Raw genomic sequence first — 22,788 nt, forward strand, 5'->3', positions numbered from 1 at the left:
AATATAAGGTAGCTAGAGAAATTATTATGCTGCTTAAATAGCTCATAGGGTTATTATGGGATTTTTTTGTTGTATGTTAGAGTGGTTGAGCTGTAAATTGCCCTGTACATCGTCAATTTCTGTTGATTTTGTTTGCAGTTACTCTGCTAACACCTGCCTAGCTGTTCAATCTCTGTAATTTGCTGACTACTCACACTTCTCCCGCATCCTGGTGGTTCTGGCTCTAAGTGAACTTGTTAACATCGTAGCCATATAGACTCAAAATGCAGAAATTAGGCTTAAACTTACCTGTGTTAATCAAATCACAGCTACAGACAAGTTACTTTCTTTGATCAATAAACATGGATTTGAACGAGAGACCTGAGTAAGGTGCGAGCAGTTCTAGCCCCTGCTAAAAAGGAATAAATGGTTTGTACATCAGCACTGCAGGACTGAGGCCTTGGGGACTTGCAGGCAAGGGCAATGTGCCTTTCTAATTTCCATGGAAGTTATGTTTTCAAGTTCAGTGCCGACTGTTTGCTGTTGATGTTATTTCTAATAAAAAAGTCAGCATTTAGCCAAAGCTTCTGTAAAAAGCTGTTAAAAATATAATTGTTCATCTGCTTAGAAAAAGAAACTTAAGTTTTGCAAATGCAGAAAGTAACTGTGAAATCCAAGACTATTAATATTTCAAAGTGTTTTGGTGACATAATAGATCATGAAAGTGAGGCTTGTATGGTTTGTGATATTACCAGAAATCCAAGAAGTATTTATAGCTGCCTTCACACTTGACTATATTTTTATTGTATTGAATACATTGATCCAAACATAAATAAAAATGACAGAAAGCTATGAGAACATGAAATAAGAAATATTCTCTTTTGTTTCTGTCTCCTTTCAGCTTCAGTGTCTCATGCTTTCCACTTCTTCAGCCAGCTATCTGTCTGCCCTCCTCTACCCTGTCCCCCATTTTTTATACCTAGATTTATTTGTATTTTTAGGTCCTTTGAGTTCTTGTCCAATATTTCCTATTTTGAAGTGTGAGATACCTCTAATGCTACAGGGAATTTGTTTGCTCTGAAAACCAGTCAATAATTCAGTGCTTCTATGGTGGTTATTTGGACTTCCAAAGTCACTCCTTCAGTGTCACAGTGTTTACAGACAGGCTTGAGGTCTAGCTAAGAGTTACTGTGGGAAAAATCCAAATCGGCCTAAGAAGAAATCATAGAATTGACTGAGGACTTCAAGCCACTGTTTGACTTTTGCTTCTAAATAAATTAGATAGGTTATAAAACCTGCCTTATGTACCTCTGTATGTCAGAAATGTAAATTATTCATTTTTTAAAATATTATTACTCTTCTGGAAGAATTTAACATTATGTTCTCCCTGCTATAACAAATGCTCTCTCTTTTTTTCTCTAATAAAATATGATTATTTAGTCCTGTCCCCAGTATTAGCTGGAAGAGGTCTGATGGAAACTCATTGACAAAAAAATTTGAGTACAGCAAAACCAATTTGAAATCCCAAATGTTCAGCAAGAAGATGAAGGCTCTTATGAGTGCATCGCAGGAAACATTCAAGGAATAAACATTGCAAGAGGTCAATTATTTGTCTATGGTAAGTAGATTGATTAATTCTTTTGGGTTTTGGGGGGTTTTTTTGAGTATGATGGTGTTCAGATGCCTTTTGTAGATGAAGTCTATTAGCCCCTTACTGGAGATAAGAAATGTAGTTCAGGTTAAGCTGATTAAATAATGATTGTAGATCTGCAGTGACCTTCACTGAATTACATCCTCAGCAAATAAAGATATTTTGCATTAAAACTCAGATTGAAAATGTGGGCTGTGACATGATGAAGTTGTAAAGGTTAATACGAGGCAGAAAGAAATCCCTAGTATATTTGCATGAAACATTAAGGTCAGGCAGAAAGATTTACTCTCAGTAGCTCACAGCAGCATAAAGCTGTCCTGTCCCACATGCAGATCAGGGAAGGATTCATGAGGTTTTGGTTCATGTGACTGTAAGATTATTTCACCTCTTATTCTAGCTGAACTGTATTGCTCCATAAACAGATGAGAGCAAAGCAGGGGAAACTCATTCCACTGTTTCCCTCCTCATCTATAAGTGTGTATATATCTGTGAAACTGTTCTCCTTTTCCTTGTCCCTTCCCGCATACATTAATTTCCTGTGATGCAAGTCACACATGATGGTCTCTCATAGCCACAGCGAATTATATGCTCTTTAGTCCCATCGTTAATACTTAGAGAAAGTAACATATTTCAACATGAGTAAGAAGGGCGATAATTTCTTTATCTCATAAATCTTTCAAAAGAGTGGGAATAAAAACCAACCCAACCCAAAAGCACGACAAGAGTAACAATGAGGAAAAAATTACAGAAAGCTAGACTGAGCCTACAACTGACTAACATCTGTTGAGAAGACCTTGGAAAGTGTTTTTGTTCTTTATAAGTAAATCTCTTCTAATGAAGAGATGCAGGCTTTGCTGATAAACCACCAGTCTCCTGCAGCCATGACTAATATCAAGATACATGCCAGGAATACAGCAGCCTCTTGCTCTTTTGAATATTTAATTGCTTCTTTGCTTTTGGGGGGTTATTTTTATTCTCGTTGCTCACTAATTTTTGCAGAACATCAATCAAGCAGTTTCATTAAAATTAAGTTCAGTAGATTACCTGGACATGATTGATAACAGCATAGGCAATTACAAAATTATGATCAGTTAATGCAATCTAAAACAATGAGCTTATTAAATGCATTTTGTAAATTAATTAATAGTTGTTCATAGTGAAATATATAAACAGCAGTCATGAAGCTTTTGCAGAAGTTTGGTTTTTATCATATTAGGAGTGGGCTGGTATATTATCTGCATAATTGACTTTCTCATGCTTAATTTCTGTGCTGCGGTGTTCTTGCTCAGTACGCAGCTTGTCTCGAGGAAATAGGGTTTATTTCCTGGACATTGTCTGTTGCTTTGTGTTTGATACCTAGATCCTGTGCCTTAGGCTCTGAGAGCAATAAAAATGACGTGTAATTAGAATCGCTTCTAAGCATGGTGAGCTGTATCCCAGATACTTCCCCATTCTGGGAAGCAGCTTGTTCGACTTCCCCGTTCTGCGAAGCAGCTTGTTGGCATGGTATTACTTTAGTGTTGGACAATCTCAAAGTCTTTTGTTGGGACAGTCATGAGCTACCTGCAGGGTCATGCTGTAGAGGGAGGCTTATTTTGCTGGTCTCAAAGGATAATGATTATCATCTTAAAATTGAATTGCTCTATGTAAGAACTGCATATATATATGTATACATGTATATACATATGGAGACTACAGCATTATGATTTAATAACCCAGCCAAACATTTTTCACAGGATGTTAGGACAACAGCCGCTCACAGTAGAGGCAGAGGGATGCGACCTATTATCTCACTTGCATGTGGCTTTGGTCTGTCCCAAAGTTAACTGGGTGTCAGTTGTTTTCTGTAGGTCTTATTCACCTACACCTTGACAACTATTCTAAATGTCAGCCTGCTCAAGCTAATTCCTGCTTAGTTGAATAATAGTACTTAGTTGGATATTTACAGAGCTCATATGTGATTCCTGAAAGATCTGCTGATACACAGAAATGAATTTATGCCAATGTGCCACAAGTATTCAGAAGGTGTTATCCTAATCTGAGTAGCCCTAATTCTTTTGTGTATTATTTGTGTGGTAAATTACAACCAAACAACCCACGGTCTCAGATATGTGGGTAAAATAGAAGGGTAATATTTATAACCCATGTTTTTTATTAACTGACAAATGATTTTGAAATTCCTATTTTTGGTGCACAGATTCAAGTACCTTTAGAAGAAGACTGTTTCTCAAAAGGAGTAGTCATAGTGCTTTCAGAGAGCATGACCAGAATTTCAGTCATCTAAAATCACTGCTTCTGCAAACTTTGCCCATAAAAATGAATAATATCTAAACCAACTGCCCGCCTACCAGCCACTTGATCTCTAACATTTTTTCCCAAGTTAGTCCTGATAAGGAATTGTTTTGGAGAATTTACATGTGATATGAAAAGAATGTGTTGGACAAATACTAGTTAGCATTGCTCAGTTCATTAATTAATGGCAGCATACCTCCAGTGACATCATTTTTCTCCTGTTTAAAATGGTTTACATATTCTTTTCAGCACTCCCTGAATGGGATAGAAAAATCAAAAATGCCTTTCTGTCTCTCTATGACAGTTTATTTTGGGAATGTAAGGCTAAAGGAAAACCAAGCCCTTCCTACAGTTGGTTAAAAAATGGCCAGCCACTCACATCAAAGGTAAGGTTCCTGTTGTCTGCTTTCTTGCTCATCTTTTGGGTTAGTTTGTTTGGGTTTTTTTTATGATTTAGTAATGACATTCATTCTACAGTGCATTACCTTTTCTCAGAAACTTAATTAAAGGTTAACATCAAAATGTATATATTACCACCAACTCTTAGCAACAAAGCCTGGGTTCTTGGAGTTAATCTTCATTGAAAATGTATGGTATTGCCAGAGATATGCTAATTTTCTCATATGACTTCTTACAGAGCATCTAATTGGTACAAGATATGCCAGTAGGTATGGATAGGTTTAAAAATATAATTTATAGTTAATGAAAGAAGGGTCTATCATATAATCATAGAATAGTTAGGGTTAGAAAGGACCTTAAGATCACCTAGTTCCAACTTCCCTGCCACGGTCAGGGACACCTCACACTATCCAGAAACACTAAACACATTTATAGGCATAATCTGTAATTTGGGGAATTGGTAAGATGCCAAATGACTGTTTGTGGAAGTGTGTTTCAGAGCTGGCATTACAAAATTGCCTGTTAACTTGCATTTTTCTTCTGTGTTCTTAGTCTGTAGGCTGGATAGATCTTTGGTCTCATGCAGTATGGCAATTCTTATGTTATCTTAATCCTTTAACTGAATTAGCTACGAAAATCAGTTAATATTGAGATTAGTACTTTTCTGGCACTATACAGTGAAATAATAGACTAAAGAAAGCTTTATAAGAAAAAGGTGAATAAGTGAAAGAACTTTCTTAAAGGAAAAAGAAGGATCAAGTGAAAAGGGAAGTAGAGAAGTGGAAGGAGTGCAGGAGGAGAGAGGCAATTGATTGAAGCTCACTTGAACCTGATCAGATACTTATGTAGACAGGTCTTTGAAACCCTTTGTCTCTTTCCAGGCAGTACAATTATACTTCTGCAGTGCCTATGCTTTGGCACATTTGTCTTATAATCTTCAGTTGTTGGCAACCTCATGGAGAACGACTTCTGTGGCAAGAGGCTCTTTGCTGCGTTTGCATTCTGCTGAGGCCAAGTTTTCCTCTTTTATTAAGCATCTATTCAGCATCTATTGGGCATAAAATGGCATGGCTCATCTGCAATGTATTTTTACTTGGTTGGAAAAAAGAATCCTGTGATTAATTTCTGTCTAGCAACAACAGATACAGAATAATTTCCAAAACATATGGGGTGAATTAGCACCTGCTGGGTTGCAGAACTAGTTGTTTGACTTAGTACTATTTCTTTGAAGCAATTGGAGTACGGTACAATCTTCCTTATGATTTTCTGCTAGATTAGTCCTAAATGGAATCCAACTAGCCTCTGAGAAAGCTAGCCAGAATTTACTTGGATTGCAATTTTCCTAAACCTGATCTTGTTGTCACCTCTTCCTAAGTAATATTATCTAGTTTTTCTCTTTGAAGACAGTGATATTTAGAATCTGTCATTTAGATTGTATTGTTTCAATAAAAAAGAATAAAACACTCTACAGACATTTTCAACCAACATTTTCACAGTACTTACAGTATATTGTAGATGGAATACTTCAGGCAACAAAATGTGGAATTTTATTGCTCAATGGACAAAATTGATAGTTTAGAGGTGAAAGTACAAGGAAGGTGTAATAAAATATTCAGTCTTTCACAGGACCCTGCTCGCTGGAAGTATCATAGGAAGCACACCTTCCAGACACTTTACACCTTGGGGATGGCTCTGAAGATATTGTCTACTCTGCCAAACCTTTATTTCTGACCACCTAGTTGGTCATCCCTGCATTATTGCTGCTTGTGTACATGGCGTGCTTTATTCTTCTTTTGGTCTGCATAGCTCAAAAGAGCCAGCAGAGAATGGTGGGAAATTCAGCATGTGTATGAAACATGAGAGTTGCTTCAGAAGGGGGTTACACATTCAAAGGATGATTGTAAAAGTAGAATGTGTCGAGAGGATAGCAAACAGCCTGAAGGTAAAATTAAGTATGCAAAAAATATCTGTAGTGAGAGCCGCAAAAAAATAGAAAATTTAACAGTGGATAAGTAATGCAATGTTGTTAATTAGTTTGCAATACACCAGCCATACAACCGCAGGCTATGCTCTTATCAAATTTACGAGCTAAACAAGGTTGGGCTGGATCAGTTCTCAGTTGGGAGACCTCCAAGGAAAAGCCAGCGTAAAGAAATAGAGCTCCATGGCTCAACAGGTGGCACTCTCCCCTCTGCAAGTGCAGCAGGAGAAATGCCCCCCAACAGGATGTTCAACTGGCTTAGCTGTGGCCACACAAAAAGTTAGGTTCTATAAGTTTAGCAGGTCACAAATAGGTTTTAGATGTTCACAACTGTTCAGCAAAGACTGTACTGTATACTCAATGTATGCTCCCATTACTGGTTCAAAGGCAGTAAAGCCAGATTAAAGGAGCAGCTTAATAGCAGTATCAGTTGTTTCAGACTTGCATTTGGTGATGGTATTTATAATCCCTGTTGTGGGTTCCTTCCAAACTCACCAGATTTGGGGGTCAGATTCTCCTCTCCTCCTCAGTGGAGCTATTACTGTCTCTGGAGGTTAGAAATTGTAAAATCACAATGTATTATCTCAAAGTTATGTCTATAGCATGAAACAGGCTTTTTTCTATTTGCCAAAATAGAGCAGATAAAACTCCTTTAAGTACACTCAAACCTAAGCTCTGGTCCACATTTACCTACTGTGTAGTTTTCTCTATTTTGGCAGAACTGCTCTGAAGAAATTTAGTGCGTATAAAATTCAAGCTATGAGGGGCATGCTCTCCCTCCGATCTGAACGGCTGCTTGTGGGTTTCCAATAGGAATATAAAAGAGTTGGTTTTCAGTAGAGCTTTTTCAGTAGATCATTTTTCTGTGGCTTGTGATCTGATGACATTTGAAATGTTTCCATTATCTGAGAACCTCTGTCTCCTGTGGAGCTTTTCTGATCATTTTAGATCATCATCATCTGAGTTATCTAATTGGATGAGGGGTTAGGCCATGTTTCACCACGGCCTCAGACAGGGCTGCTGGTACAGCTTCTCAAGAGCCATACGGAACATGCTCCAGGCTCCCAGCGTGGAGCAGCCGTACCTGCTCTATGGTAGCCACTTCAGCGTCTGCTTCACAGTGAATCATACACACAGATTCACAATTCAGCAAGGCACAGAAATGCATGCCACAGCTGGAACATCTGGGCAAACCTGCCTAAGGCAATGACACTGCGACATGTGCCTCAGGTTCTCGGAAAGTCTGAAGAAGCCAAGAGGTCTGAAAACATAACCATCATCATATAGTGAGGTATACATCACATTTTATATTTCTGACATATTCATCCACGCTGCTTCCAGATAAATTAACATTTCTGCTTCTGAATTATGATCAGGAGCACCAGTGTGATACCAAAAAACTTTGGGATTGTACATTCATTGTCTCTGTCAGTGTTTTTTGCTTATTTTTCTTTTATCAGGGAAGAATTCAAATAGAAAATGGAACTCTTATCATACCTATGCTGAATATGTCAGACTCTGGCTTCTATCAGTGTGTGGCAGAAAACAAGTACGGTACTATTTATGCCAATGCTGAGTTGCAGGTGATAGGTGAGTAAATGTCACTAAAATGAGCAGATACTGAGTATAAAAGAATAGTCATTGAAGAAAAATTGAAATTAAGGAATTAGTAGATTACATTCCACCTGGCAGTTCAAGTTTGTTGATATTTCTTTGCTGCTTGCTTTTCACCCACATGCAAATGTTCTTTTAATTTTATTTCATGACTGGCCTAGGGGAAGAATCTAATCCATCTATGGCCTTTTTTTTTTAACACATACACACGAGTTTAATGAATGCTGTTTCTCACTTAGTACTTTGCGTTATTAATAGTTATTCTGCAGTTTTTAAATCATTTGAGAAAGCAAGAAAAAACAATTTTAAACTATAAACAAAGAGCATATGGCAAATATGTATACAAAACCAAATAACATGTAGCAAGTAATCTCATTAATGATTACTAATGATGCATATAAAATGGAATTTGTACATATATATAAAGTATTCTGTTATAGATATTAAAATATAAAGTTTGTTCAATGGCCTAATACTAATGAAACTAGTAAAAGACTTTAAGAGCACCTAACTGTTGTATAGTTCTTGTGTTTTTTCCTTCAAGAGTAAATTTTGACATAAACTACTGAAAAAATAAACATATTTTCAGTAAACAGCGTCAGTTTTTGAACAAAAAGCCATTAAAAATCTGTAATTATAACTGAATACTCTCTGCAGATGAGTACATGTGACTGGGATCAGGAGTTTGACGTTTATCCTGCTAACATAGCTCTGCTCAGGTTTCTTCGTCATAGATAGAGCTATTCTCCCAGCCTGCAGATAACCCTAAGGAAAGATGGTCAGAGCAGACAGTTTCTAAGTAGACAGAAGCAGCATAAACATTAAATAAGACACAATGAATTCCATTCTTTGGTACTTAAATACATCTTTTTTGTTAAATATATGTACTTCTGCCAAAACCTCAAATACAAAGAAATTATTGGATCCACCTACTATGTAACTTGGAAGAATTTAGCAAGTTCATTTAGTAACTTGTCAGCTGCATACTGCTCCACTCTTTATTCTTCTGTTTTCAGCTGCAGCACCTGATTTTTCCAAAAATCCTGTGAAAAAATGTCTGTTGTTCAAGTTGGAGGCGAAGTTACAATTGGGTGTAAACCAAGCACTTCTCTCAGAGCAGTTATTAACTGGAGAAAAGACCCAGAGAACAAAAGGTACCATCATAAACCAGTTGCTGGATTGGTGGGAATTCTCTGTTTTAATAATATCATGTAAACACTACTGAAGCACAGCTGGCTTAGTATTGCTTTTGGCAGCTCATTGATGGAAAACTTTGATGTCAGAGGCCTCTTTGTCTTTAGTGGTGGCCATACAGTTCTGTGGATATAAACCCGGTTGAGAACAAAGCCAAACTGAATACACGCGGGTAACTGTATGATACATATGTTTGTGTTCATCAGCAGTTAATTCACTGCAATGCTATCAGAGCTGACTGTTTACCGCACACAAAGCCGAAGTGAATCAGCTTCATGTAGGAGACATCAGTGGAGGCTTCAGAGAAGCGGGCTATACCCCCAGGCTATGGCATAATTGCTTCACAGCTGTACAGGTTGTATAATGAGACATAACTATATCAGCCTCCATATTCTGTCTCTTCTGTTTAGGCAGGATTTAGCCACTGGACCAGAATACTGGTATACTCCCCCAACAACTGGAATGGGGTTGCACGGTCTTTGCAAGGCTTTATTGACATTTTGTCTGTGATGGCCAATAGCTTATCTGTGAGTTAACACAAACCATCTACATTATTACATGCTAATGTGAATTAAACAGTAAAGCATTAAAATCAAAAGTAACTTAAGTTGTGAAACAGTATGCACAATATATAACTGTGATGATATTTCCATATTCAAATGTAGACAGAAAAATGAGCAACAGTGTTTAAGAAAGAACTGTAATCTTTATTAGCAACCCTTTTAGTTCACAAATATGAGTGACATTGCTTTAGACTATTATCATTTTCAAAGACCAAACCCAGAATCAGTAATTCAAAAAGCCCTGAAAATTGAACACCAGATTTTGCGCATATGACCTCATGGAGGTTAGTTTGGGTCACATAAGACATAATTATAATGCATTAAAACAACATTATCTAAAACTGTGACACAAAGAAATATTTCCCATGCTACAGTAATGTACAATGCAGCTAAAAGTAAATCAGAGAAGTATTTGTGAAAGAAAGTACAAATCTGAGAAATATTTCACATATGTGCTTGCAATTAAACAGCAATGTTTGGGTAAACAACCCATGCCACAAGGCATAGAGAACCTTCCAATTATTTCCCCACTTTCATCAATAGCAGTTTTATTTTTAACTGCCCAGCTGATGATGAAAAATAATTTTCTATTTAGTGTTCAGTCATATCTTTATTTGCATTTTGATTGTACTGTCTATTCAACAAAGACCTGCTCATCCTATCAGACACAGCCTATCCCTACAATATGTAGAAAATATGCTCAGTATACAGTTTGCTACAGGTAGTGCCTGGATTTTCTGACATTGAAAAAACGAGTGAGGAGAGCACTGTTTAAGACTTAGAATTTCAATAGTTGAATTAAGTCTAGATCTTGAGATTCTGGTAGCCTGATATTCCCCCATCTGATTTGTTTATAAAAAATACTTGCATACTGCATACAGTATTTACATGTGCTTCTGTATTAATGTACTAACAATAATTATAAGCACATTGTAATTTTTGAGCATCCCAGAAAGCCTTCTGGCATTTAGCAGGAGTAAACAAAAGTAGCAGGATTTACGTTAAGGCAAAGAGACTGTTTAAACTGTGTGCAAAATATTACCAGTACATCCACTGATGCAAAGTAGAATTTGAGGATTTTTGATTGTTAAATGACAAAATAGTTAATGTCACAGTTTTAAAGGACAGAAAATAAATCATCCATATAGCATTTTTCCAGAGATCCTTGTGACAGAAAGCAGAAAATGAAATAAGGATTTGTATGGCTGTAATAAAGTACACAGCTAATTAAAGTACTAAAATCACATGTATCTTTGCTCCTAATAAAGAGAAGGAACCTGGTCTGCCTTTCTCTATATATATGATTAAACCCTGACATGTCACATACAGATTAACTATTTTAATGAACTTATTTCTGATGCCTTTTTATTGCTCAGTAACTATAATCTCTATGAACGCCTTTACTAGCTTTAAAAAAATATAAAATAAGAAATTGGTGCAGTTAGAAGTGCTGAAAAAAAGGAAATACAAATCCCTTACTGTTCTGACAGCAAAACTGTGATGGACACATTGCTAAATAAATCAGATCACATAACTTCTTCAGAATATTATAGAAATTCAGTCTTTTGTTACAGAAATAGTGCAACTAGATCTATTCTACATTAAGGGATAAGAATATTCTTTCTTTTCCAAATTCTTCCTTTCACTTATGAGAATAATTTATTTGTAATAGTCATGCATACATGGTCACTGCTCTCTCTGATCATCTGAGTTTCACAATATGACAAGATAACACTGCTTTACATGCCCTTGGTCATTGTGCTTGTAGTAAGTGTGGGTAAAGCCCTTCCCAAATCTTCGCTCATGAAGCCAAGCCATCAATCAATAGTAATGTTCATTTGTAAGTATGCATAGAGAGGTGTGTTAACTAGGAAGGGCTAATTAATAGACTATATTAATTAAAGCATCATGAAATATTTTTTATTTCCTCTGAGGATTTATTTTACAAGCATTTTTAGGTTTATGAAGCTGCAGTATTTGGGCTCCTGATATTTGAAAAATATGTTAACATTTCCTGAGTCTGAATCTTTTGCCGTGGGACAGAACTGGAGGTCCTTAGCCCTTGGTCCCCTTTTCAGGGCACAGACAGTTTACGCCAGTCATGCTTGTCTCTCTCATTTTCTCTGCAGCTTGAATACGTCATTGCTCAGATCTTCAGAAGATTGTATGCTCTGATTTATGTAAAATATTTTAATGCAATTGATGCATATATGTAAATCCTAGATAAATCAGATTTTATATTACATGGTAAAATAAAGCCTAAACATACCTGTACCAGGTCTGCTTACTGCTCCCAGTCTTCCTGTCCCCTCTCCTTTGAGTATTTGTCCTGGGTTCAGCAGTAGCGGTCATTTTTCTCCTTCTTAGTAGCTGGTGCAGTGCTGTGTTTTTGACTTTCAGCCTGGGAACAGCACTGATAACACCGATGTTTTTAGTTACTGCTCAAATGTTTACTCTGACCAAGGACTTTCTGAGTCTCATGCTCTGTGGTGGTAGCAGTAGTGGTTTTGTGTTATATCTTAGTTACTGGACTGCTCTTATCTCAACCCATGGGAGTTATACTCTTTCAATTCTCCTCCCCATCCCTCCGGGAGCAGGGCAAGAGGAAGTGGGGGGAGTGACAGAGCAGCTGCGTGGCTAGGCTTAAACCACGACAGTATTCTACTTTAAAATTTTCAGAAATAGCTAAGTTCCACCCTCATTCATATGGCTCACCCCCTTAGTTATGGGATTTATCTTTGGTTCTTGCTACTTGCCACCTTAGAGAGGGAATTCAAGGTTATCAGCTGCAGGAATCAAAAAGAAATTCCACATTGGTTGCCTAATCCTAGCTACTTTTACCTACTCTCCCTTCGTGTGATCCTGTGATCAGCTTCTTTGAATCATGTAGTAGTACAGCTGCAGGTTTTCTTTTGGACAATTAACCCTCTTCTTTGGATCAAAGTCTTGAGAAACTGGCTTTAGGAGCAACAGCACTTGTCTGGTGGGCAACTGTTTGAAAAGATTTTTTGCCCTTTGCCAAAGGTGTGACTTCTTCCTGGCATGTGCTGTGGATTTTAGCTGTAGAAATGAAATGTGACAAAGAAGAACAAGCTTAATGTTCTGAACTCCAACCCTGTAGATTTTGACATAGATAAGAATTATTTTCATATATGGTCATATATTCTCAGCAAGTGCAAGAGGGCTTTTCTTCATCTCACTTCTCCCTTCTATCACCCCACGTGTCCACTGAGGAAGAGTAGAAGGGAACAGTTCATATATTAAATAAAACAAATTTGCAAGTCTAGACACTGATCTCATCATAAAAATATGTCTTGTTAGTGCCTTCAGTGTATTCAGGATCAGATCCCTCAAGGAAAACTTATAAAAATCCTTTTTGATTTAAGCATTTAATAAACGGGAATTGCAGCCCCTTTTGCTTTACCAGAGAGAGGTGCTATTCCCTCACCATGAGTTGAGGATCACCAAACACTGCAGTGAATGCATACAAACATATGTGATTCACTCCACTCAGAATTTAAATTAGGATAACTGAGAAATGAGGTAGGCTGAAAGAATGTATTAGTCATACTTTCCATGCATTAATAATCAGTAATAAGCAAATATTCATAATTTAAATTGTTTTCTGGGACTGGACAAGAAGTATGTTTAGGGGTCAATAACATATGCTCAATACTTGTTGGCTCCTAGGCTTGCTTTCAGGATTCAGTTAAGTCCCATCTCTGTGAATGATGATAATTAATTGATTCTCTGCCATAAATAAAGCTGCTCTGTGTGGTAAAATCATCCCTTCCATTCTACACTTAATTTTGGTGTTTTGCACTCAATTTCTTGCCATTATTGAAAGGAAATATGGGAGAATAATTTAGCACCAAAATGAAAACCTGTCTTTCAACAGCCTTATGCAAAGAAAATTGAGCAGGTGTTGGATCTGAAGACATCTAACTCTATGGGTGGGGGCAATTATCTGGTAATTGCTGAAGTCTTACAGCTGCCCCTTGGAATGTCAAAATCAAGGGGATTTTCATGCTGTCGTGAAATGCAAGGACCCAACAGGTTTCATTACCTGCAAAGTGAGGTCTGCCCACAGCTGTGTGCTGCATCTGAATTGCTTTATCAGTCTCCTGGGCAGGACCCTTCTCCTACAGCCTTCAGAGCACTCACGGCCACCATCTGTTTCTGCGTACCTTGTGCTGCTCCACTGCTTCCAAAACCATGAACATTTTAACATATTTTAAACTTTTTTGTTATTTGAGAAAAGAATCCTCTCTTGTGGTTGCTGTTGTAATTAGAGAGATAAGGAGTTAAAAAATAAAGGGAATTAATTGGTAAACAGGAGGAGCCCTTGATCAACTTATCAGATACAACATACAGTGCATATTGCAGTGTGAAATAGCATTTCAGCTTGAAACAATTTGAGAAGAAATGTGTCAGGGCAGTTCAACAAACTTCAAAGAAACATTTCAATTAAGAGAATGTCAACACGTACTGAAACCTTCCAGAATATCCATTATCTTAAAAAATAAAATAAAACATGTGCTTGGGGAGGAATCAAGACAGAATGGATTGAAAATTCCAAAATTTGCACTAGTCTACTAACAAAGGAGAAGATTGATATCACTTAACTTTAATTTAACTGGAGTCAATATTTGGTCTGAGGTAGTTATTTACATTTCTTGGCACTCAACTCTGTCTTACATGAGATACCTAACTTTTAGATGAGCAAAGCCGGGGGGATGAAACCTATACACAGTGTCTGAAAAAAACCCCTTACCTATACTGAAATCAGACCAGATGACTAGCACAGGCAAAGAGCTTTGCTTCTCATGCTGCTTAGTGCCACAAACCACCCTGCTTTATGCACCCAGTGTTTGGAGATAAAGGTGGTGTAGACGTTTCTATGCTGGTAGCAAGTTTCATATAAAACATATTTCCTCATGCTATTCCAGCTTTCTCAGCAATGTGGCTAGGTGAATAGCAATGAGATATTAATATTGCTATTATTTTATTTTTTAAGTCAGGTGTTTGAAGCCTGGATTAAGTGTATCTCTATTTTTTATCCTTCTTGCTTTTATACAAAAAGGAGCTTTGCATAGCTTTGATATGCCTTAACCCTTCTATCTTATCAGTGTCTGTGTGCTTGTAAAGAAGTTCATTTCCTGTTTTAGTTTTTAAATAGAGCACTTGAAAAGTGGGCACTGGTGATCACAGCAATTCCAGATATCTTGGACACCATCACTGTAAGTCAACATGAATACACATTAAGCTTATCTGTTGATGAAATTCTACTTTTGCTTAGGGAACCAATAGAATTGATTCCACATCTGCTAAATCTGATTAATCATTTCAGTTCCATTCCTTCCTGACAGATTTGATAGAAATCAAAGGAATGCTTCCAGCAGTTGGTCTGAACTTACATGTTAAGATATGGGAACTCCTACAAAAGCTGAGATTGCTGTATAGAATTGCCTTGGGTTTTCATCTCTCAGGCCACATTGCCACTGCATATTTGGTGCTAACCAGACAAAGCCATCATTATACCCTTCCTGAGGGAATGCTGAGAGCTGCACAGTATATTCTGTGTTCTAGCTAAAAATATCTTATGCTCATATTATAGTTTCTATGTAAAGGTAGCAGAAATGAGGGTGCCACAAAAGACTAATGGAGACAGCCATAATATATTTCTTGAATATTTGTTTGCTATCAGCAGTGGTATTTTTCTGGTTTCAGCATTGGCTGTAGACATAAGTGTGCAAGCATTTGTCCATGCATCCCTCTGAATAATGATGTTGAATCTAGGAGGAATATAAAACACAGGAGCACTCACTGAAGAGCAAGTACACATTGGCAGAAATATTTGGTAATCCAGCACAACTAATGATATTGGCATTAAAAAAGTTTTACAACCAAAAGATTGCTCAGACTGACCTGAAGTACCTTCAGTCTTTCCTTCTTTGTGTCCTCCATGTTTCCAGTTACGTCTGTCTTCTCCCCCAAGCTGAGAGCAAAGACATTGGTGTGGAAAGCATATAAGTGAAAGATGAGGATGGAGATACAAGGAAAAGGAAGAATGAGCACAGATGAGAGAAGAAAAATACAATATTTTATTTTTCTTCTGAATTTTATTCTGCTTTGGTTTTCACTTTCTTCTTTCTCTCTTCTCTTTTGATTTGAAATCAATACACTGCAGAGTAATGAGAAGGTGGAGGGGTACCCCCATTGCTTCTCGACCCAATGAAAAGCTGGCAGGCACCAGATAGAGAATATTAGTGCAGTGGAAGACATAAGAAAAGGGCTTTTCATTTCTATTCTTTCTCCTTAGAGAGTTTCATAATGGAACAAGCCAATAAACCTAATTTCATTATGTATTACTGACTACTTAATGCAATAGTGTTTAGCATATCAGATAGCATGAGCATCAAATAAGCAAATGAACCATATGTTCTCACGTATAAGAATGACAACCTGCATGATGCGTATTTATTACAATTTCCCTTTCCTATGACACCTCTCTAATACAATTTTAAGTTGTTCCTACTCAACTCTTGGGGACCTTGTTAAGGTGAGCCTTTCTGAGGGGCTGTCCTACACACTGAGATGTCCCAAGCAATCTGTCACTCTTCCACGTCATATGGAGTTGCAATAAACTAAACCCCAGTTGTGCCTTCTCTCCCTTTCAGTTCATGTTCTATCCCTGCTTCATGCACATATTCTGATTGATGTTCAGGACTTGATCTAAAGCCAGCTAATCTCATTGGAGTTTTTCCATTGACTTCACTAGGCTGTGAATCAAGATCCCTAATTAGGAGTTTGTACAAAAAATAATGAGAGAATGCAACCTTCTGTGCTTCTTTTCTAGTCCAAGTTGTACTGCCATGTGCATCATCATAGTTGCACTACTCTAATGTATATTGCCATAGCATGCAAAAACACTATTATTGGATGAAAAACACACTGCACAAACTCTAAATAAAAGAGAGCTCCTGATCCCCAAATTTTTCAAAGTAAGTGTAACGTTAGAGGTAACAGATCAGGATCTGCTGGGAAGGTGATGCAAAAAGGCACAGTAAGTTATTAATTAACATGACAGGCACATGGGCTGCTGCCAATCATACTGTATGTATGATAAACAGTCTTCTAGGGAGGAGTTTCTGGGATCATTTTGAGTGTGAAAGGTTATGTGAGCAAAAGCATAGCAACATCACCTTGAAACTGTGTCTAACGCCTGGCCAACATGCAGGGTGTGTAGGAAGATACTAACATCTCTGGTTTAACCATGGGGTTTTATTACAAAGAAATTTTGCTATTTCATTACTACTTTTCTATCAGAATTAAAAATATTTTCACATTTTCAGTGAAAAGAGGAGCTGCTTAAGGGACACACACAAGTGGTAGAATATGACTCACACATTGGAAAGACATAAAATTTCTGTGCTCTGTGATATTTCGCACAAGGATGTGGGTCTAAGGCTTCAGTGAACTACATACAATCCCTATCATTATTACTCAAATTAAGCATAAATTCAGTAGCCCAGTGAGGATTGCTCCAGGGTTTCCTACAAGCCTGCAGGTAGCCCAACCAAGGGCACAAGGAATTAAAAGTGATGAGAACAAAAGACATGAGAGCAAGGGCATGTGTGGCTGAAAGATGAGTCATCAGCATGGAAGTTGAAATCACTGAAAATGAACACTGTTCCTGCAATATCTATAATGGATGCATGTGCACATGAACATGCCATGCAGGGTTTCTGAAAGGAAGCCAGTACCACAGTGTGTACCTGGTGTCAGTTGCTTGTTGTATATATAGAATTATAGCAGGTTTTATTGTACTTTTATTTTTGAAATATGTTCTGACAAGAAGATAGGGAAGAAGATTCCTGTAAGTGAATTAAACTCCCACACAGAGGGTAATTCAGGGCTTTATGTACTGTTTAAATTCTACTTAAGTCCCATATTAAGGGCTTAGTTTTACATCTGGAGTGAATTTGGTTGTACGAATGGCTGTCTGAACTCCTAGTAATGTCTGAGTCATAAAAATAATCATTAATGGTGGGATTATATTGAGTACTAGTAACGGGGGCATACCATCCTGTGCTGAAAGAACTTTTCTCTGATGCACTGGCGTTACAAAGATTTCATAAAACTAGCAGACTTTGTTGGCAAATAGAAAAATTGGCAACCTTTTTCTTTGGCAATTCAAGCCATTTTCTACCGGGATTACCACAACAAAAATTTTGCAAAGTCTGGTTCCTGATCCTTTCCTTCTCATGTTCTAATACATCACTATCTTTTTACGCTATGAATGCTCAGACTAATCAATGTATGGATACATAAATACGATGTTTCATTATGTCCTGTCCACAAGGTAGACTAATATCCAAGAAATCTTTCCTTTTGCCAGGCAGGACATGCTAAGATTGGCTCATCTCAGTCCAGGGTTCTACTGCATCTCTCTTGTCATGATACCCACTGTTTAGATGCAGATTTGAAATAGGGCAAGGACAGACACAGGGAAGAGAAGAGCCACAAAGTGGTCGTATCTTGTAAATATGACACAAGACCAAGTTTTTTATGTGGGAAAAGACCAGAAATGTGTTTGTTTAATACAACAGACTGAGGATGACCAGGCTCACAAGCACCTCGAAACTATCACAAAGATTTAGACAGCTGAAAGGATTAAAACACAGCAAGAAACACGTTTTGATGTTGCTTTTGTTTGGGTTTCTTTTGTTTCATCACTAAACTAGTTGTTTGACAACTCTTTCTTTCCCATACACATAGAGGTGCTGTTGTCCAGTATTCCCCAGCTGCAAGTTTTGAGACATATTGCTACAATATATTTAGACATGTCTAGACATACCATTTTTGTAACTTTTTTGTTTGGTCGTCACATGAGAACATCTGTCTCACATTTAATACTTGAGTATGTTAAAAACAGGGCAAAACCAGTTTTGCTATTTTATGTTAAAGGGCGCACCATCTCCGGGAAAGAATGTATTTTATCAGAAAGCTTTATGATTAACCCAGTTCAGATGTCTGTATATATTGACATAAATATCTGTGTTCCTAAATTACAGAGATTCTATGCAAAAAAAAAAGAGTTCATTTTTAGGAACAGAAGGGAAATTTAGGGAATAGCAAGGAGCAGTGTCATAGTGTCACCTTCTATCACTGCTAATAGTATTCTTTTCTAAAATAATAAGAGTATTCAGCTAGATTGTGTAATTTTGTTTTGATCCAGATAGTTAACACATAGTTTAATGGCATTTATTTTATTTCCAGTTCATTGTCAGTCAATTCTGAAGCTCATTTATGTCTGCATGCAGATAAGGGAAGTCTTCCTTTAAGCATAGTTTATTAAATGGCAATACTATTAGCATACAAATTACACTCAGAATAGGATAAACAGGTACAAAGATCATTACCATATAATACAGACAGTCGGATCTCAGATGGGACTCAGTGGGACCTTTTCAAAAATACCAGAGCTGTCATCAATAGGTACAATTCATTCACTCAGTCAAACTTTACTCACATTTACATCTGCATAAATCACTAGTAATTCTGACTCACTTGAGAGCTGTGCTCATGCTTCTGCTCCTCACTTACTTCACCTTGTACTTTTTAATTCAGCCTCTCTCTTGCTTCTCAATCTTTGTAAAATTAAAAAAGTCAGTTGTCTCAATGTCTGCTAGCATATCTGAATATATATCTTTTCATAGCCTATGAAAGCAAGAGTGGTTTTGCTCTTGAGCGGTAAAGTGAGACTGAGAAGACATGGTTTCAAATAGGATTTCTCAGATAACAAAAATTACTTTGCCTCTGATTTCATCAGATCCAGTATACTCCCTTTTTATCTGCACAGTGCTATGATCATGTCTTCAATAACATTGTGAGGTGTCAGACACTTGATGTTAGAGGCAGACAGAAGAGTGAATCTTTACATTAAGTATCAGGGCTACTTTATTTTGAAAGGAATTACTTTACGCTCTTGAAGAGATAGCTACCCTATTGGCAGTGCTGAAACCTGCAGAAGTAAGATTGGTTTGCCCCCAGTTTTACACCAGTATAGGTTAACCGATTTTGATGGGGATTTCAAAGACGTTTGTTGTATTGTGTTAGTGTAATTCACATCTATGAATTAAAATCACACCTCTAAAACAGATTGGCTGAACAGTATAGCAATGCACAAAATTTACCTCTGCTGCACCTTAAAATCTAATGAGTTGACACCTCTGTCCTTTCTCAGATTTTATTTTCCTATCAGCCTTGTTAAATACATATTATTCTTTCATACTCTTAAGATCAAAGCAAATAGCCATCAACACTCTTTCACTCACATGAGACAACACTTTCAGAGATGGTTTGTTTGGCCTGGTTAATTAAAAGCTGTACCTATCAACCCTGCTTGATTTCTCAAGTTCTTTACTTAAAAAGTATGTGTGACAATTTTAATGAGCTCTCACTTCTTCCCAGTCTAATGTCTTCTACAGAAACATTGCAAAGTATTCTTTTTGAACATTAAGCAGTTTTGACCCTAGCAGACCTTGGATGGGTTGCTTGTTTTCCCTTTCTGCATATAATGCTTATGTTGTGTAATAATGGAGTCACTCAGAGAGGATAAGGATGTGGATCAATCCAATGGAATGAGCAGATTAAAAACAAACAAAAGGATGTCTTTTAAATAAACCAGAGAAAAACTTCTCACGAACTGTTGTGAGAGTAAAGGCTGGGAGAGACTCAAAGGGCTTTGGAGTAATTCCTGAAGACAGATTTCATCTAATATAGAAAGGCATTCTATCTAGATTCAAACCCTGAGTCACTCTGCGCTGGGAAAGAACTATGGTATCTGCTGCTGCATCCTTACTCCACCCTAACCCTCTGTCGGGGACATCCTGCGGTTGGAAAACTGACTAGTCACGTTTCTGAACTGGGCTTTAGAAGCTGCCTTATGCTCCTATGATCCACATGAATGAACTGCACCCAACATATCCATCTTTCTGCAGGGTAAATTCCCAGGATCGCTAGATATGGAATAATATTTTTGGGTATTTCTAATTAGCTCTTGTGTGTAGTAACATTGTATGGATTTATGTAACTGGATTTTCATTTCTTCCTTTTGTCATAGTGACTTTGCCTAATTGAGCTGTTTACCCAGAGGTAGCACATGGGTAATTCAGGCAGGACCACAGGTGCTAGCACTAGTCTGATAAGAATTTAAGTATTTTGTAAGTCAGAGATACCAGTTTAGTTGGACTTATGCTTAAGCAATCCCTTGCTGCAACAGGGATTTACAAACAGCTGTGCCCCAAGTAGCATATTTCATCTTTCCTTCTTCTCTTTCTTTTGCAGTGATGCAGTTATCAGATCTGAATCAGATCTTCTGATTTTTGTCCCTCGTCAGGCACTTACTTACTGAGAGAAGTCCAGTTTTCCTGGCAGACAAAATATTCTACCCGCATTATATTGGACAAGATAAACTTTCCTGTCTTGTCTCAGTATGTGGAATTATCGTGTCTTCTGATGCAAATGCTACGAATTATTATCTGTAGCCTTCATGCAGTCTAAAATGTCGTGAAAAGTAGCAGTTTTCAGCAAGACTTTCAGCAGGTGAGATGTGTTTCACAGCTTCTTCTAAAAAATGTTTGTTAGAGCTTGATGCAAAGCCTGTTAAAGGAAATATTTCCGTTGCCTTCAGAATCACAGTTCTATTATTTGAAAGACAAATGGATGAGGATAAAGTGCAGCCCCTCTGAACTCACTCATGGTATAAAGTCATGACTTTAGGGAAGCCTACAGCAACTTTGTTGTTTGTGGCAGCTGGGTGCTTTTTTTCTTGCATTTGAAAGGCATCATCTTGATTTTCTGCTGTGCTCTGCTTTCTCATCCCTCTCCTAACACAGACTTCAGTACAGCTGGAAATTACTCACTTTTTTTTTCCCTTTAATTCCCTTTCCTGTTAACTAATTACTCTGGAGTCCTTTGTGCTTTTACATAAATTCAGCCTGAGTATCTTATTTACTGCTAGCTCCCTAATTGTCTTTAGGTAGCATGACCTCTGTTTCAAACAACTCTGAAGCTTTTATTAGCTCATGATATCTTTTTTCTAAGCTCTGTTTTGATCCACCGAAAGAGCCATTCCTGCCCAGCCATTGTTTCAGAACAGCATTTCTTCAGATAAAACTCATCAGCTCGAGTGGTTACAAACCCCTCTTAGTGGATAGACAAGGAACCTGGGAATTATTCAGGTTTCAGTTCCTAATGAAGAATAGATGAAAGAACATCTGAGCAAGACATGACTAAACTTCAGTGAAAAAGCCCTAGCCAGAAGTCCATGGGGGACTAAGCACAGAGCCTGTGCATTCCATGATTCTCCCCTTTAATAATCTGATTTTCATAAACTGTGTTTTTCCTGTATATTTACCTACACTGGAAGCTTTCAGGGACTGGGACTGTCGTCTTCTTGCGTCATACCCACTTTTGGATTCCAATTTGTACCTAGATATTTTAGGTGCAACTGCAGTAAAAATAACAAGGCTTATGATGTTGAGATGATGATGTTGAGAAAGACACAACAGCAGCTTGTTATAAAGTATTACTCAGGTATCCAATTTATGAACATTTATTGACTCACACTTGAATCTCTTTTGATACCGTCTGATGAAGCCACTGTATGTTAGCTAACCAGTCAATTGATTCAACTATTTTATCACCAGCAGTTTTTAATGAGGTCTTTTCTTGTGGCTGGTGCAAAAGAATGTGAACAAATGTATCATTAGTGCAAAGAAAATTGCAGAGGCACAGGTGAAATACTTGCAAATGTTAAATACTTAAACCTGCCTTTGAAACACTGTCATCAGATGTGTCCCTATACTGAGGGAGAGGCACCCATAGTTTCTTGCTTTAATGCACAGCATCATGGATCAGCAGAGTCTCAATTCTGTCATTATTATTCATCCTTCCTTATCTGAAAAATGTCATTTAGTTGATACAGCATTATAGGGAAGAGCATACTTTGTTGCTTCATATTTTGCTCCTCTCCAGTTTAATACAGATATATGATGGATTATTAAACCTGAATGTCTTTTCTCATCATATAACAAATTGCATGCAAA

The 22,788-nt window shown here is 37.4% G+C and overlaps 1 protein-coding gene across 1 annotated transcript in view; it reads left to right on the plus strand.

The window, feature by feature from the left end:
* LOC308224888 (contactin-6-like) overlaps nucleotides 1-22,788 on the plus strand; it is a gene marked incomplete at both ends in the record, with an annotated part of 114,064 nt that overhangs the window by 64,812 nt on the left and 26,464 nt on the right. The window contains 6 exon segments of the mRNA XM_080625210.1: nucleotides 1,420-1,487; nucleotides 1,490-1,597; nucleotides 4,172-4,308; nucleotides 7,763-7,892; nucleotides 8,933-8,968; nucleotides 8,971-9,083. Coding sequence (XP_080481336.1) covers nucleotides 1,420-1,487; nucleotides 1,490-1,597; nucleotides 4,172-4,308; nucleotides 7,763-7,892; nucleotides 8,933-8,968; nucleotides 8,971-9,083 — 592 coding nt within the window.

This window comes from Psittacula echo (genome assembly GCF_963264785.1).
Source record: "Psittacula echo genome assembly, chromosome: 9".
NCBI lineage: Eukaryota > Metazoa > Chordata > Aves > Psittaciformes > Psittacidae > Psittacula > Psittacula echo.